Genomic DNA, 17,350 nt, shown 5'->3' on the forward strand with positions numbered 1-17,350 from the left:
GATAATTGTTCATGGGACTGTTCAGTACTGTACTTTTAGAGCATATAGGGAAAGGGTCTATGAGTTTTCTTTGATATCTTTTTTTTAAAAGATTTTACCCATCTTTTGACAGAGAGAGAGAGAGAGAGTTCACAAGAAGAGGGAGAGGCAGGCAGAGGGAGAGGGAGAAATAGGCTCCCTAGAGAGCAGGGGACCCAACGTGGGGCTTGATCCAAGATCATGACCTGAGCCAAAGGCAGAAGCTCAACCAACTGAGCCACCCAGGTGCCCCTTTTTTATATCTTTAAGCTTTAGGAGCTTAGTCTTTTCTCCTTAAATGAGACAAGGAGGGCTATCAGTCTCTGAAAGATGAGCTATGTGAATGCATCATTAAAAATCCACTCATCTTCAGGGTCTTGGGCTGACTTTTGAAGTCACTACAATAACATGGTATCAGTCATCCATTTAATCCAGTCTCTTCTTTCTAACAACATGGGCTGGAAATTGCATTGCTTAATTATTTGAATTTAGTAAACATGGATTATTATTCCATGAACATTTAAAAATGGGCAAAGATTTTGTGGTTTATTCCATTGGCAAAATCACAACTATAATGATACCTTAGTCCAAAAGTTATGTAATTGCTTAGTAATCCACTGTGTACAGTGCTGTTCTAATTATCTAGATTCAATAGAGAATACATGCTGACTTCCAAGGACTTGTTGAAACAAATATCTAGACTATGACTAATTAGAGGATTTTGTAATACTTTCAATATTAGAATATCATATTAGTCTCAACTCTACAGGGTATAAATTTATCATGTGGCTCTTCTGCTAAGTGGCATTTGCAGATAGAGGCGTACATCAGAGTGTTTATTAAGAGAAGAGGATTTAGAGTCAGATCAATTTGTGTTCAAATCTTGCCTGCCACAGATCACCTAAATGACCTTGGACAAGTTAATTAACCCCTCTGGGCCTCAGCAAAATGAGGGCTAGTAATACTCAACTAACACAAGTTGTTATGAAGATCAGATAAGCATGTAAAGAGCCTAATAGAGTGACCAGCACATTATAGACACTCAATAAAAGGCTATTATCTTTATTACTGTTATTATTATCATCAGATATGTTAGATTAAAATCTTTCATCTCTCTCTAGCATATGGTTTTCCTGACAGCAATGTTTCCTATGATAATAGAACAGATCATGGCTTCCAACCACTTTATTGGAGGGCAGAAGCAAGCATTACATAGGACCATATTCCTCTGGTTCTCTGTCATTTTCCCTTTCCAAGTATGTAAAAGCAGTTTTCACCTGGCAGTGAACCCAAAATAATGAACTCCATGGCAAGTGAATAGGTCTGTTCAATTATTTAACCTTGTTCTGTCAATGACATAAGCTGCAGGACTATGTTCCATCAATATAGTCCCAGAAGACCATATTCAATTAAGACAACCTCCGAGTCTTTGAGAGTAGTTAAGTTTGTAAGACCAGATGCTGTTAGAAGCTCTCAAAGTCCAGTATAAAACAGTCCCCATGTCTGGCTTAATCCTGACTTCCCTCTAAAGTCTCAGTTAACTTTTGGACTGTCTTAAGTGTTTTCTGCATAATCTCATGCTACCCCAGAATTTAAATGGGAACTTCTGCCAGATGAATGATACAACTCACTTTTGCCTCATTCCTAGACTCCCAGCCTTTTAGGATGACTACTTTGTACTTCATGTTTTCTCTGTCTGACGACATAGCAGGTAATCAGTTTGGATCCTATCTCACAATGGTCCTTGGCATTTGGTGAAATGGTGGTTCTCATCAATCATAATGAAGAGGATGGGATAAATCTACTGGTTACTTTATATATAAAGTCCTGAATGCCTCAAAGACATTCAGTTATCTAGAATTTTACAAAGCATTCAAACATTCATGAGCAGTACGTAAAATAATATAGTGTGCTTCTGAGAATATAGTAACCCATGAGTTGTTTGGTGGAAGAGAATATGTATCATATTAAAGTTTAAGCTTTTGCTTGACTGGGACTCCTTATAAAACATCCAACTCTGACTCAGATAGTATCTGTTCATTTTAAAAATCTGTTTAATTTGGTTTTTCTCACCCTCAGCTGTAAATTAGCCAACTCATGAAAAAACAAAAAACAAAAAACAGTCTCTTTTTCAGCAGTGGAAAGAGGAGTATTTTTAAAGTTCATTTTTATTTTCTTCCTTTTTGGCATTTTTGGTTAGTTTAGGTACCGGATTCTACTCTAAATTTTATGCAATGGCTAAATGAATGGGACATGGGGCTAAAGAAATGCAACTGAATTTCCAAGAGATTAATCCCTTTCCTTGTGAGTGAATTGAGTTCTTGTAATAATTGTCAGACCCAAGGTCTTCAGATCCTCTGTACACTTTTAACTAAATATCCACCCTATGTTTGCCATTACATCAAAAGTGGTCAATCAATTAAGAGCAATCTTTAGAGTCTTCTGCAGATTTGCAATTTTTAATTACTCTCATCAATTTTGCAATAATAGAGATTCACTTTTTAGATTGTGAAGTGTGTTTTAGAGAGTAATCAGGTGAAGGAAAGTGCTTTTGAGGGGAAATCTTTCAGTGGACACATCATCAATTCAAGCTTTATATCTATTGCATTTAAGCAAAAGAGCAAATTATAATATCATAGAAACAGTTCAGTCTCACTAGAGTCATTAAAATGTTACAAATGTGAAATTAAGTTAATAGTTCTAAAACGTTCATATTTGTCAGAGTGGAAGAATTACAGGCAATAATTTTAAAACCTTCTATTTATTATCTCCTTGAGTTGAAAATAGCAGCAGAAAAGCAGTAGCATTCAGACTTCTTGACTATTTAGCAATCTGTTCATCCTTAGTTTAAACATTTATTATCCTGTGCCTTCCAAAAATAAAATGAAAAGTTGTATTTGCTGGTGAGAAAGGAGAGAAAACATGTCTTTTGGATTTTAACTATCTTAAGAATGATATGATTATTAACTTCTCATTGAAAGAACTTGGTGGAGAAAATGTGACACCGGAGAAAAAGAGAAGGGTCAAGATGAATAAAACATAATGATTTGAGGCTTTTAAAAATACCATCATATATTTCTGATAATTTTGAATTTTCATACTTTTTGTCTTAAACTATACTGATAATTTGTTTAAAATTAAATAAACACTTGATCCTACAAAACCATGAATACTTTAATTCTACTATATCAATGGTTATCTTCAACATCATTTCAAAATAGAAAGACACTAGTCATTTATGAATAGACATTGCTAACTGGCATTCCCCTAATTATGTAAGGCTGCCTCATGCACATTTCTTTGTAGAATAGCTGCTCCAACCAACCAGCTGACCAAAGGTACTTCCATCTATAGCCACTGGGGATTTCTTTCTAGTCCCTACCCTCTAAATATGTATGGTGTGAAAAATTCTACCTTCTAGTCCGCTCTTCTTCTTTTCCAGAAAGGAAAGGAAGAAGGGCATAAAGAATGTGAGAAAACAAGAATATTGGGAAGAAGTAGAGGAAAATAAGGGATTAAAGGCTCTGTTTCAGGTTATAGAAATCTCCAGAGTAGGGACACCCACGTGTTTTCAGAATGAGGTTTCATGATCAGAAATTGATGTGTGGGTTATTTTTTATAATAGTGATAAGTTGAAAGAATCTGTCCCAGGTTGTAATTCAAAAGTAAATTGAGAACCTGTGGAGGTTTTACTCATATCTAATTTCTGTCTTTTTTCATTATCCCAAAGTTTTGCGATGTCACTTCATGCAAATACATTTGATGAGGTCAAAAGCATATAGTTTCAATTATTATCAAATTATAATTACTAATTGATTCAAAGCTGAGAGCATTAAACACTGATGGTAGCAGGGTAGGTTATAAAACTCGGGATAAATTTTTTTAAATAAAAAAGTCAGGTAGTCCAGGTCCACAGTGGGATCAGACAGGCCAGATGTCAGTATGGGCACATGTTGGGTGTTCAGCGTGGAGGTGGTGGTGACCTTTTACCCATGGTTTGAGAAACAGGTAAGCATGAGAGGATGCCTTTAATTATCCTCCATGGCTAACTTTGATTTTCCCATAGAATGTTTGTTTTCTGTGGTCTTTCAGTTCTATACTTCTATTAGTGAAATATTTTATCAACATAATTACTTAAAGAGATTTCAGTCAGCTGGCCCTGGCAATAAAGCATTATTTAATCATTCTGTTACCATGAGGAAACATTTTCCCGGATAACTGATCTACAAGGAACTTTTGGAAACAACTTGTTATAAATTGCATATATAGTTTTCTTTATTTTTTGTGTGTGTTTCTTTTTTTTTTTTTAATGTTGATTCCCATTTTATTTTTTTCAATTTATTTATTTTCAGAAAAACAGTATTCATTATTTTTTCACCACACCCAGTGCTCCATGCAATCCGTGCCCTCTATAATACCCACCACCTGGTACCCCAACCTCCCACACCCCCGCCACTTCAAACCCCTCAGATTGTTTTTCAGACTATAGTTTTCTTTAAAAATATATACGATTATGAGCAAAACAAAAAGCAAAAAAACCAAAAACAAACAACTTTCCTTTGAAAGAGAATGCTGATTTTTTTCCCCCTATTCTTAGGATTTGTCAAGCACTGCAGTGAATTTTTTCCCGTGTGCTGAAAGTGTATCTGATTGGCTTCATAATTAACTATTTTATTAAAGCCCAGTACATTTTTTTCTGACCTTTTTTTTCTGCAGTAAAAGACAGTGTTTTTCTAATTAAAACCATCAATAAGAAAGTCACTTCTTACCTTGTCAGAAGGTTTAAATGGATTTCCTTGTCCGCTAATTCCACCACTGATACTAAATCCAAGGCCAGGATTTTTTTCTATTCTCACACAAAACTATATAAAAAAAATACAAAAAAGTGATCAAATACATATGAAAGCTAAATATTTTCAAATAACTGCCTCACAGTATAAAAGATCCACATTTCACTTTAAGTTCCCAAGGTTAGTCTATATTATCTCAGTACACAAAAGACAAAGTACTTAGTGCTTCTATAGGCATAAGTCGTGACTGAAATAACCTGAAATTACCTGGGCAAGCAAATATTACTACTTACTCATTATTGTGGGTAGAAATGCACTTTGATTAGCAGTTTTTAAAAAATGAAAAGCTATCATTATAACAATAATAAAATTATGCATTATTTCAGTTACCTACTTTAATTAGCAATAATCGTGCCTCGGATAAACCTCATTGGCTACGATACTGCCACTGCGCAAAGCTTCAGTTACCTACTTTAAATGCACATATATTCTGACCAAGTAGAAGAGACCGTATGAATAACTGAAAGAAAATTTGCAAATGTTCAGTGAGGGAAAATATGGCTGTTTAAATAAGTTGCTACTGCTTGCTAGGAGAGTAGCACAATTCATCTCCTTGGTAGGTGATTCTGTTGTTTGGAAATAGCAGGGCTCTTATTTTAAGAAAGGGGAGAACTTTTGATCAGAGCTCAAGTGAGGGTGGAACAGTGAGAAAATGAAATATCCAGTAATAGAAGTTTTGAGTTTGTCACCAGCTCCTGGAGAGGCAGTTAGAAGCCTTGGAAGACAGAGAACACTGAAAACAGAAAGAGGTCAAGACTATGGAGAAACAGACAAGGAATAGTTAAGGATTTAGGACTGTGAGGGCTAATATTCTAGTATTCTGTGCTGTATTATCTCCCCAAACCCTAAACCATCGTTGAAAATCTGTTAAACACAAGAGCCTTGTGCGTTAAGACCGATGGGGAAACGACGGCATGGGAGTAGGTCCATGTCACACTAAGGCTGTAGTATAGACGAAGCTATTGTAAGAGTGAATGCAGATCAAGAATTCAGCAGAAGGGAAGTCATTGCCAGGAATGATCTAGAGAGATGACAGCAAACCTAGGAATGCACTTTTTTTTTTTCCCCCCTAAGATTTTATTTATTTGTCAGCGAAAAAGAGAGAGAGAAAGAGAGTGTGTGCACAAATGCACAAGCAGGGGGTAGTGGCAGGCAGAGGGAGAAGCAGGCTCCCCACTGAGCAAGAAGCCTGATGGGAAATTCTATCCCAGGGCCTTGGAATCATGACCTGAGCCAAAGACAGACTCAACTGACTGAGTCACCCAGGTGCCCCCAAACCTAGGAATTGTTGATGATCCTGAGCTGGGATATGTATGAGGACCATGGAGAAAATGCTAGCTTTCCAGGTAAAGGAGGATGGGGTGACCTGAGATGATTGAAAGACTTGGGACTCTAGTGGGTGCAGACATTTTGGTTACAGAAAGAAAGAAAGAAAAAAAGAAAGAAAAGAGAAAAGAAGGGAAAAGAAAAGAAAGAAAAAAGGCAGGAAAGAAAGAAAGATTTTTAAACTTTTAGGTACAGAATAAATACTGGAACTAGGTGAACCAAGTCTTACCAGATATTAGCAGGCCAAAGATTAATAAAGAGTTAAGAAAAATAATCTAAAGAAATACATTCACATATATTTTGTATTTATATAAACATATACTGAGAAAGTTCTTAAAGGTGATTGTAGATGTTTACTTTCTTAGGTAGTGTAATGTCTTCCCCAGCAATCTTGCTTAGTTAGACTATTACTTTCCTTGTGGACAAATGTAAATGTCTAGATGCTCTCTATATTTTTATTTTCAAGATACCTTTAATCCCTACCTTTAGATAGTCCAAGGCAAATTTGAGTACTGTTCCTGGCTTAATTAGCATATATTAAGAGTCACTGGGAACTGGATTAATTAGGTTTGGCCACTTAATGAGACTATCCTTAATTTACTGTCATATTTCTTAATAATAAATGTAATGTTTAACTATTACATAGTTCACTTGCAACACAAGGGCAAAACACTATCCACTAATGGGATTTTTATGGTAGAGTCTTTAATGAATAGTTCCTAAATTATGGGTAACTGCAATTACCATAAGTACTTTCCCATATTTTTATTTTAAAGGTATGTTTAATTATAACTTTTACTTTAATTGAGCTACGTTTGTTAAAACTAGTTATCATAGGGTAATAGCAACAACAGTTTATAATAGTTTTGTACTTACATGGATCACCATCTGTGGATATGAACATAAAATAGCTTGATATAGCTCAAAGGAATATTTTAGTTTTATTTAATATACCAATTTACCTTGTATCCTTTTTTGTTATTAGTGGTTAATTAGAAAATAGTAAGGAAGGAACTAATATGGTTTAAACATTTTACCTTTGTGCTTCCCCTACATGTTTCCAATTAAATTATTTGAAATTTGGGTTATATCTTTCTAATGTGAAAATTTTATATTGCAAATGAAATATGTGGAAAGTATATACACTTCTGGTTTTCCCCAGGCCACTCTAAAACCTGAAAGGAAATGTATGCAACAGATTTTATTTACAAATTAAATTGCTGAGAGTACTTTTTAGTACTTCTCTTTCAAGGCACTGACTATATCTATTTTATATTATTGTCAATCTGGAAGGCACTAAAAATCTAAGGGAAACAAATTTCGTATGTGCCAAGTATGTGAAGAACGGCCTCAATATATTTTTTAATAATAGAAATAATAAAGATGACACTGTGGTTTTATAAATGTGACAAACAACCATAAATTCTGATCTGAAGCTAGACCGCCCTTGGGCATGCTATGGTATGGCTAATAGGTTGTGTTGTGATCGCTGTGTCCCATAAAGCATGTCACAAAGCGTATTCATCTCACATATAAGGAGTTCTACCTGCCTGGTAACGGGGCCATAAAATGTAAGAGGAGAGAATAGCTCACAGCCAAGAAGCAGTCAAAAACTAATGAGAATTATCAAAGAGGAAATGCAGTGTTCTAGCAAAAGGTCAGAACTAAGAGGCTAATAAATAGCTTATGTAACGAAAATCAGCATTTCAATGTTCTATTAAGATACTGATATCAAGGAATGAAGTTTCTGGCTGAATATACAAATAATGGGCTGGAAGTCAAGGGTGTATTTGCTTCTTTGAGAGTCTGCTTCCATCATCTGACTTGACTTCATGCTTCTGGTCCGTGTCAGTCTTGCTCTATTAAAATACTGGGTCTTATTTTAGAGAGGTCTACGATAAAATGGGTTGTTATGTAGCAGCGAGGCCCTGTGAAGTCATAACCTATAATCTCTTGAAGGTAGTAATATGGTCTTGCAATGCTCTACAACCTAGTGGCAAGAATAAAGGAAATGGTAGCTCTTGTGTGTACATGTGCACATACGAACAACTTACGTGTTTGTGTGTGTGAGTGTGTATGTGTTGGGAGGAATTAGGATTAGGATCAGAATTAGGGAATTGCACTGCAGAAAAATATTTGGTGGTGCTGTAATGAATTGATGTCCTATGATATGTTCTAATTATCATTATCTTTCCTAGGAGTGTGTGTAAAAGCTTTTAATGGATACCTTTGTTTTTGCTGTCCAAGATCCACTCATCCTAATTCTGGTAGCTATAACCTTAATTTCTCTCTGAATAACTCACCAACTTCTTTATTCTCAGCCTATATACTTTAGGTGAATCATGTTATCTAGGCCTCAAAAAAAGCACTGTAACCCCTAGAAATGTGAATGTTTACAAGATGGGCAGGTAATCCAATCAAAAAGGAGTAATGAGATGCCTACTATGATTTCCAGGAAAGAGAATCTTGCTCACTCCTGCTAGTTTTAAAAACTACCATGAGGAGAAAGCCTTTTTTGAGACAGGAACCAACCCATAGAGAGGTCATGAGCCCACTTTAAGCCTCATCTGAAGCTTGCCCATTCCTGTAGTTTTAGCTTAGTATGTATTCATGCCCTCCTCCTTTTTTTTTTTTTTTTTTTTTTGCTTAAGTCTTATTAGGTTGAGTCACTTATAATCAAGAGGGCTGCTTGGTAAAAATTCAAGGGGACACTTGCTTATTTGTTATAAAACAATTGACTTTTCTTGTCTTTTACTTAAAAAAAAAAACCAAAATATAGTTGGTTGTGGAAAATCTTTTTGGGAAGTGAAGTAGGCAGAATCTCAAAAATTCTGTACTGATTGAAATTCAAGGTGAGGTTTTGACCTACTAGAGGGTTGTTAATTGTTGAAGCATCAAGAAGGAACTTTATCATCAAGTATATTAAGCTTCTGAGGCCATTTCTGTGCCTGACTCCTGAGAGTATTACCAGAGAGTATTAGTGAAGACGTATCCAGATCCACATGGATTTTTATGCAAGTAGGACACTTGGATCACCTGTATTAATCATATCTATTATGTTATCTCTTCATTGATGTTCTAGGACAATGGCTGACACATGGTTAGCACTCAACTTTTATTTTTTAACTATGTGCATATATGACAAAAGATACTTTCAAATATGCTTTGTCAAAGGTATATAATGGCTCCTTCTTAAAATATGTCACGAGCTGTTAGAAAGTATGCCAGTTGTTCAATGGCATGCTCCAATTATGTAATTAACTGCTTGGAAAAACCATTACAGCTTTGAAAATGAAAATTGTTATAGAAATCATTATTAACACCTTTATTCCCCAAATATTTACTGATTTCCTACTAAGAGCCAGGTACCTTGTCAGACAGATAAAATATCCTTGCTGTCATGGAACTTACATTCTAATGAGAAGACATATTAAACATGTAAACAAGAAGTAATTTCAGATAGTGAGATGAACTGTGAAAAAAATAAAGCAAAAAAGGTAGTAGAGAGTGGTGGATCAGAAGAGTGGAACTGTTTTAGGAAGAATAGCCAAGAAATGGTATTTCAAATACTCAAGTGACATTTTAGCAGAAATACAAATAATGTAAAGGATCATGCAACAGTTAAAAAGAAACATGAGAAAACTGCCAGCCCAGAAAGTCAATGATTTTAAATGCCCTGAAGGTAGATGGGTCTTTATAAGATCAAGAAACAACAAGATGGCATAAGGGTAAATGTATAGATCTATGAAATAAAATTGAGAGTCTAGAAATAAACCCCAAAATTTATGGCCAGTAGATCTTCAACAAAAGGTCCAAGGTAATTCACTGAAGAAAGAATCGTTTTTTCAACAAATGGTACAGGGACAACTGGATATCCACATACAAAATAATGACTTTTTTCCCTACCTCACACCATACACAAAAATGAACTCAAACTAAATCAGAGACTGAAATGTAAGAGTGAAAACTACAAAACTCAAAGAAGAAATACAAGAGTAAGTCTCTATGATCTTAAATTAGGTGATGATTTCTTACATATGAAACCAAGTATGATAAAATGATTGATTGATTTTATAAAAATTAAAAACTCTGATGCTTCAAAGGAGACTACCAAGAATTTGAAAAGACAACTCAAGGAATGGGAAAAAAATATTTGCAAATAATATATATGATTAGGGTCTTATATCCAGAATATATGAATAACCCTTAAAGTTCAGAAATTGAAAACCCAAATAACTTAATTAAAGAATGGGCTGGAGCACTGGGTGGCTCAGTCAGATAAGCGTCTGACTCTTGGTTTCAGCTCAGGTCATGATCTCAGGGTTGTAAGATTGAGCCCTGCACTGGGCTCTCTGCTCAGTGTGGAGTCTGCTACAGATTCTCTTCCCCTCTCCCTCTTCCTCCTGCTCTTTCTCTCTCTCTCTCTCTCAAATAAATGAACAAGTACTTTTAAAAAAAGTATAAAAAATGGGTGAAAATTTTTAATAGACATTTATCCAAAGAAGACATATGAATGGCTAATAAATGCATGAAAAGGCACTCAACATCATTAATTATTGAAAAAATGTACATTAAAATCATTATGACATACTACTTTATAGGGTGGCCATAATAAAAAAAGACAGACAATAAATAATGGTAAGACTGTGAAGAAATTAGATACCACATTGCTGGTGGGAACATAATATGTGGCATCCACCATAGGCAGAGGTTTAGAAGCTTCTCAAAATTACAAATATAATCACCATTTTACCAAGCAATTTCATTCCTAAGTAACTACCCCTCCAAAAAAACCTACCCCCCCCATAAAACTACCTTTTCACAGACTTGTATATGAATGTTCATAGCAATATTATTCATAATGGCCGTGAAGTGGAAATAATCCAAAAGTACATAAACTGATGGATAAACACTTTGTGGTATATCCATATCATGGAATGTTATTTGGCAATGCAAAGGAATGAATTAGTAATACATTCTACACTTAGCACATTATGTTAATTAAAATTAGTCCAAAAAACCCTCACATATTGTATAATCTCATTTATATTAAATACACAGGAGAGGCAAATGTATAGAGACACAAAGTAGATGAGCCATTGTCTAGGGCTGGGGGAAATGAAGGGAAGGGAGTATGGAAAGTTACTGTTATTGAATACAAAGTTTCTTTTTAGAATAATGAATCTGTTTAAATATTACATTCTGGTTGCATAATATGGTGCACATTCCCATTAACATAACTTTTATAACAGTGTATTGTTATAATTGTTCTATTTTGTTGTTTGTTATTGTGGTTAATCTCTTACCATGCTTAATTTATAAATTAAACTTTATCATAGGTTTGTGTGTATGGGAAAAATAGCATATAGAGAGTTCCATATTATCCATGGTTTTCAGGCGTTCACTGGGGGAATTGGAACACATCCCCTGTGAATCGGTGGGGGAGGGCTACTTATCCTATACATAGTATAACAGACACTAACTGCCCTTTCTTTTCTTATTTTCATTCAGACTTCTTTTCCTTAAATTAAAAATGTATTCTTTGTAATTGGATATTTTTTCAACTATAGCACTGCAATAAGTGATTACATTTTTTTAAATGTAAAATCTCCTAACTTTAATAGAAATTAGTGTGCTTCGTCATGCTGTGTAATCTCTCTGTACTATGTTTATAATGTCTCTTTGCACTTAAAAATTGTGAACAATTTAGTTTTTTTCCATATTGTACAGATCTTCCTTGACTTACAATGGGATTCTAGGCCAACAAACCCAACATATCTTGAAAATATTATAAGTCAAAATGTTTTGAATACACCTAACTTACTGAACACCATAGCTTAGCCTAGCCCAATTTATATGTGCTCAGAACACTTACATTAGCCTGCAGTCGGGCCAAATCATCTAATACAAAACCCATTCTATACTAAAGTGTGGAGTATCTCATGAAATTTATTGAATGCTGTACTAAAAGTGAGAAACAGAATGGTGGCAAGGGTACAGGACGATTATAAGTGCATTGGTGTTTACCTCTGTGATCCTGGGGCTGACTGGGAGCCGCAGCTCGCTGCCACTGCCCAGCATCTGAGAGAGTTCTCAACTGTGTCTCACTAGTCCAGGAACAGATCAAAATTCAAAATTTGAAGTACAGTTTTTTACTGAATGTGTCTTGCCTTTGCACCATCGTTAAGTTTAAAAATCTTAGTGAAACCATTGTAAGATGGGAAATGTATGTACTTGACCAAATTAACATTGTTGTGATCATTGAAGAAAACTCTGTTTTCCTCTTTATGGCTCTTTTGTTGCAGCACTAGAAATGCCTTATTAAAATAGCGTGTCTTGATTTAAATGACTGAGCCCATATTAGAAATTTTTCAGTGACTTCCTTGGTCTTTGCACTTCAGTCACTACTCTATAATTTTCATTTGAAACCATATAGCTTTAAAATATTTCTTTAGTGCTCCGTATTGCGTGGAGCACTGGGTGTGGTGCCTAAACAATGAATCTTGGAACACTGAAAAAATAAAATTAAATAAAAATATAATAAAATAAAATATTTTAAATATTCTTATCTATTTTTTCCTTGTTAAATGTGGGATAAAAGTCCTTAATGTGTGGATGCACACACATATTCAAGAGGTTTGTTTTTAAAAGAAATATAACTTAGGAAAGTAAAAAATACAGGCAATATTTTCATCATGAGAGTGATATTCATAAACTTTTTCAGGCTCTCTCTCTCTTTTGTTTTATTTTGCTTTACTTGCTTTTCTATTTGAAGATTAGGGAAGTTGGGACTGATAACCGTGAAGTTTCCTCTGATATTTAAATTCTTAAAATGTTGTATTTCTACTTCTGTTGCCTATGTCTATACTCACAGAGCCAGACTTAACTGTGTGTGTGTGTGTGTGTGTGTAGAATTGTATCATTAGGACTCTTAAAAAACTTTCTGAATTTTGTTTGTGGGTGGTAATGTTCTCATTTTATAAGGAGGAAAACAGAACCCCCGAAAGAGTTAAAGACTCAGCCAGGGTCACACAAATTCACATGAGAGTCAAAATCCAAATTCTGAGACCCAGGTATTCTCTTTCTTGAGTGCTACAGAGCTAAATGGAAAAGTGGGGAAGTTATGGGGGGGTGGGGAAGAGAGATGAAAAAAAAAAACAGAGTGGAAGTTGGTGATGATGTGCTGGGAGATGTTTGGGGGCTGCCTGGGGGTAGGGAAGAGCTTGGTTTATAGTGTTTGTCAATTTCCCTGATGTAACTTTGCCCACAGTCTCATTCTACTGTGTGGGGTCGCTGAAGGTGGAGTTGGGAGGAAAAACACACGGTCATGGGCCAGTGTGAATCTAGCACGCCACGCGTGGCGAACAAATGTTACCCTGAACTGTGAAAAAATGTTGAGAAAATGTCTTCAGATTCGTAACTCTGGAGAATGGGCGGCAGAGTTTGCAGACTAGTACTCATTGTTTAAAGGCTCCTTAGGCTTTCCCATGGTCTCTCCAAAGTGCTTTCTGCTTTGGTATCTGTCTCTTCCACAAATATAAATATACTTCATCATGGATTATACATTTGCAAAAGAGAAAAACCAAGTTAATGTCAGTTATTTTTAGCAAATTATGAACAAGTTATGAATCAAATTAGTGATAATAACAATATATTCTTATTCACTTGGCAAATTTTTACCTCAGCATTCCAAAGCATTTCAGCCTGAAACCAAGGCAGGAAAAAAAACTGGGAAGCTGAGAAGAATTTACTTAAGTCCCTTCCTTAACACAGCCATTGAACGTTCCAGTTTTTACCTCTCAGATTGAAAGGCACCTGATGTTGCATCTGTGGACCAAAACACCTGTCAGCGATGACAAATACCTTCTCTGAAAGAATCATGATGTTTTAAGTTTAATAAGTATGTAAACTTTAGAATTTAGTAATCCTCTCATTAGTTAAACTATACAATTGATGTATTTTTAGAAATAATGTAAAAAAGGCCCTTAAATTTAGAATGCTCAAACCTACTGTTCAAAGTAGGTGAAACAGAGGGCATTGATCTCAGTGGATTTTTCGATGTAGCTTCTAATAGGAATCATGAAATCCAAGAGCTTCACTGAGGTGATATTTTGGGGGGAGGGAATATGAACAATCTTTAACCTTCTAGGTGTCTGTAGTAAAACATAATTTAAAACTTTACTAACTTTAAAGACTATTTGGAGAGTTAAAAGCCTTGTATCATTACCTGATTAAAGGCACCTGTCTGATTTCTTTATCTTAAATCCAATACTCAACCTAGATCAAGGTAGGACAAGAAAAAAGTTGTCTTCAAGCCATCTCAAGTCTGAGAATGATTAATACCTAATCTAAGCCTCAAGAAGGGTATTAAGAAGTAAAGGCAATGTTTAGAGCAGCTGGAATCCAAATAATAAATGGCTCTTAACAGTGTGAAAGAAAAAACTGGAGAATGATAATGTCTGAGATGTTCAGAAAATAAGGCAGGGTGATATCTGAAGCTTTGAGTAGTCAATACTAAGGTGAAATCTTTATTAACCGTATTAAGGTGTTAGTGAAGTCAGTAGGAGCTTTGCCCAGTTATCTGAAGAATGAAATAAGAGAAATTAATTTTATGGGAGTATTAAGATCTTAATGCCTATTTTCTAAGCATAATATAAACCAATAGATAAGACTCTATTCAGTGTTCTGGTTCTAAGGAAGAAAACATTCTATAATGGAAAAGTAAATCCCAATTTTAGATAGGTCGGGAGAGCAGCAATTTTTTTTTTTCCTACAGGGTACTTATCAGTGGTTTTTGGATCATTTCAGAAGTGTTTCCCTTTTAACTGTTCTTTATCACTTTCTTCAAGCAAAGCTTTAACTTTGTCCTATTCAATAACCAGAAGATAGGATTTTTCAAAAAGGTTCTCACCAATAGTTTACTTTTTACACTGTCAGTTTCACCAGAGGCCTTGGTAAACATGCCTAATCCACTGAAGCTCTGTATCATTCAAAAGCCAAGCTACAGCACTAAATTAGAGTTGAAAGTGGATAGGAGAAGGGATAGGATATACAAGAAAAAAACTTTCAAATTCATCAGTTTCTCCTTATGTGAAGTGGGCATTTTACCAACTATCAGTTTTTATATCTTGTAGTGCTTAACCACTGAAAATAATGGTAAAACCCCCTGGAAAGAGTTCTCCACTCCATTCAACATGGTGGCAACATTAATTTGTCCCAGACTGCCTTAGTGAGGGAAGGTAAACCACGGATCCACTGGATTTCCCTGAACGTTTCCTGAAAATTCATCAACAATCATAACTCTTCTCACCTGCTCCGGATAGCCATCCATACTCCTTTGCCCTTTAGTTTGAATTAAGCACCGTCCAGGCTGAGGTCCCCGGGTGGCCTGTGAAGAGGGGATCTGAATAGGCAATGGTGACTGAAATTGCTGGATGGTCACTTTGTTTATATTTCCCTCATATGGCTGCTGCTCCCGGCTACGGTGCTGAAGGCTTTGGGACCCCATCAAAGTCTGGATGTGGCTGCCTGCCTGTGGAGAAGATAATTTGTCAGACAAAGATTCGTGGTGTTGAAAGGATGTGATTAAAGTCAAACACACGTACAGAATACCTATCTGGTAAAGTGGCATCACTTGGGCTCTCAGCCACTGCTGGAAAGGATAATGAAAAAACAGTAAGGGTCTGCCTACTGTGGTTTGTGAAAATGTTAATACTGGAGCAAGGTTGCATTAAATACATTCGTAGTCATCTAGTGTCTTGCCAAAGATTATTTTATCCCCCATTTTAAGGAAGCAAAAATCTCTCCGAAAAATCTCAAGAACAAAAAGAAGTCACAGCTTGAAAATAAAGTGGAGTTCTACCTGGTGTTTTATTTTGACTAACAGCAGGGAGAGAGATATAATATAGGAAACATCAGAGGGAGAATGATAGAGGCTGGATCCTGATTCTGAAGCAAAAGAATCAAAGTGTGCATTTTCCTTTATGTCAAAGGTGCATAATGGGGTCGTTCAGGTGAGGTTAACCAATATCCATTCATGTTCTGCATTATTAGATCAAGAGTATGGTTTATGGAATCTTTAAGTCACATTGAAAATGAACCATGTGGTAAACTCCTGTGAGAATTTGTAGTTCATGGAGGCACAGATGTGGAAGGGTCTTCCAGGTGAGGTCTGTATGTAGATCATCCCACCGTGAGCTTTCAGAGACATTCATGAGTATCTCATTGAAAGGAATGATGACCATTTCTCAGTCCTTAACGGTGGCTGTCAGAGGGAGAGGCCAGGCTCACTATGTCTTCGGTCTTCAAATGCTATGGTGCACACCACTGTTCCTTACTCACTCTGATTTTCTCAGCTTTGTCTTATCATCGGTTTTTTGAGTCATTCTACTTGATATCTTTTCCACCACACAAGAGGTTCTGCTTGTGAACTGGTAACCCACAACATGCCTTTTATAATTATGGATGGTTTAACATGGAGGTCTCACACGGGAAGTGAATGCTTATTAATACTTTTAAACACATATTCCACTGCTGTGCTTGGTACTCTACCTTTTACTACAAAGGGTCAGAGGGGTTACTTCTTGCATTCATTTTCTTTCTTGTTGATCTTTTAAGGGTAGATCATTTGGAATTCAAAACTGAATTTCACCTTTGAATTCATTCGCTAGGAAAGCCTGTGAATTTTGCTATTTGTAACAAATTTGTAATTCATTACCTAGGAAAGTCTGACTAATCATGATTTCTGATTAAAAATTCAGATTGGAGGAATAAAGGAAAAATTATTAAACATGCATTCAAGGAACAGATTCATTTGAATTTTTAAAAGCTCTTTAAAAAGAGCAACATTAAGAGAAATAAGGAAATGACAGTGATCATGGAAAATCATTTGGAGAAGATGGGAGGCATAATGGTTCCAAACAAGAGGTGATTTCAGTGAAGAAAATATTTAAAATTATTATTTGGCAATACATATGGGAAAGTAAACAACCATTTGATTATATTTTTAGATGCCCAACTGGCTGTCTTGTTATCATGTAAATGTTTACATTCAGAAATAGTAAAGATATTTCAGTCATGAGAAATTGGAGGAAAAGATGCAAAAAAAAAAAAAAAAAGAGTCAGACTATCCCAGCACAATGTGAAAATAATGATCA

General features: G+C 35.5%; 1 protein-coding gene and 1 non-coding gene across 9 annotated transcripts in view; both read right to left on the minus strand.

Annotated features, from left to right (window-relative positions):
- Positions 1-17,350, minus strand: part of LRRC7 (leucine rich repeat containing 7) — a 559,049-nt gene that overhangs the window by 36,323 nt on the left and 505,376 nt on the right. For all 8 annotated transcript variants that reach the window (XM_032301472.1, XM_032301475.1, XM_032301471.1 and 5 more), the window contains 2 exons: positions 15,505-15,726; positions 4,788-4,880 (listed from right to left, as the gene is read on the minus strand). In XM_032301472.1, coding sequence (XP_032157363.1) covers positions 4,788-4,880; positions 15,505-15,726 — 315 coding nt within the window. The remainder of the gene's footprint in view (positions 1-4,787; positions 4,881-15,504; positions 15,727-17,350) is intronic.
- LOC116568295 lies at positions 5,124-5,268 on the minus strand. Its single transcript, XR_004276537.1, has one exon. It is a non-coding gene; the product is annotated as a U4 spliceosomal RNA (small nuclear RNA).

Source organism: Mustela erminea, chromosome 10 (genome assembly GCF_009829155.1).
Source record: "Mustela erminea isolate mMusErm1 chromosome 10, mMusErm1.Pri, whole genome shotgun sequence".
Lineage (NCBI taxonomy): Eukaryota > Metazoa > Chordata > Mammalia > Carnivora > Mustelidae > Mustela > Mustela erminea.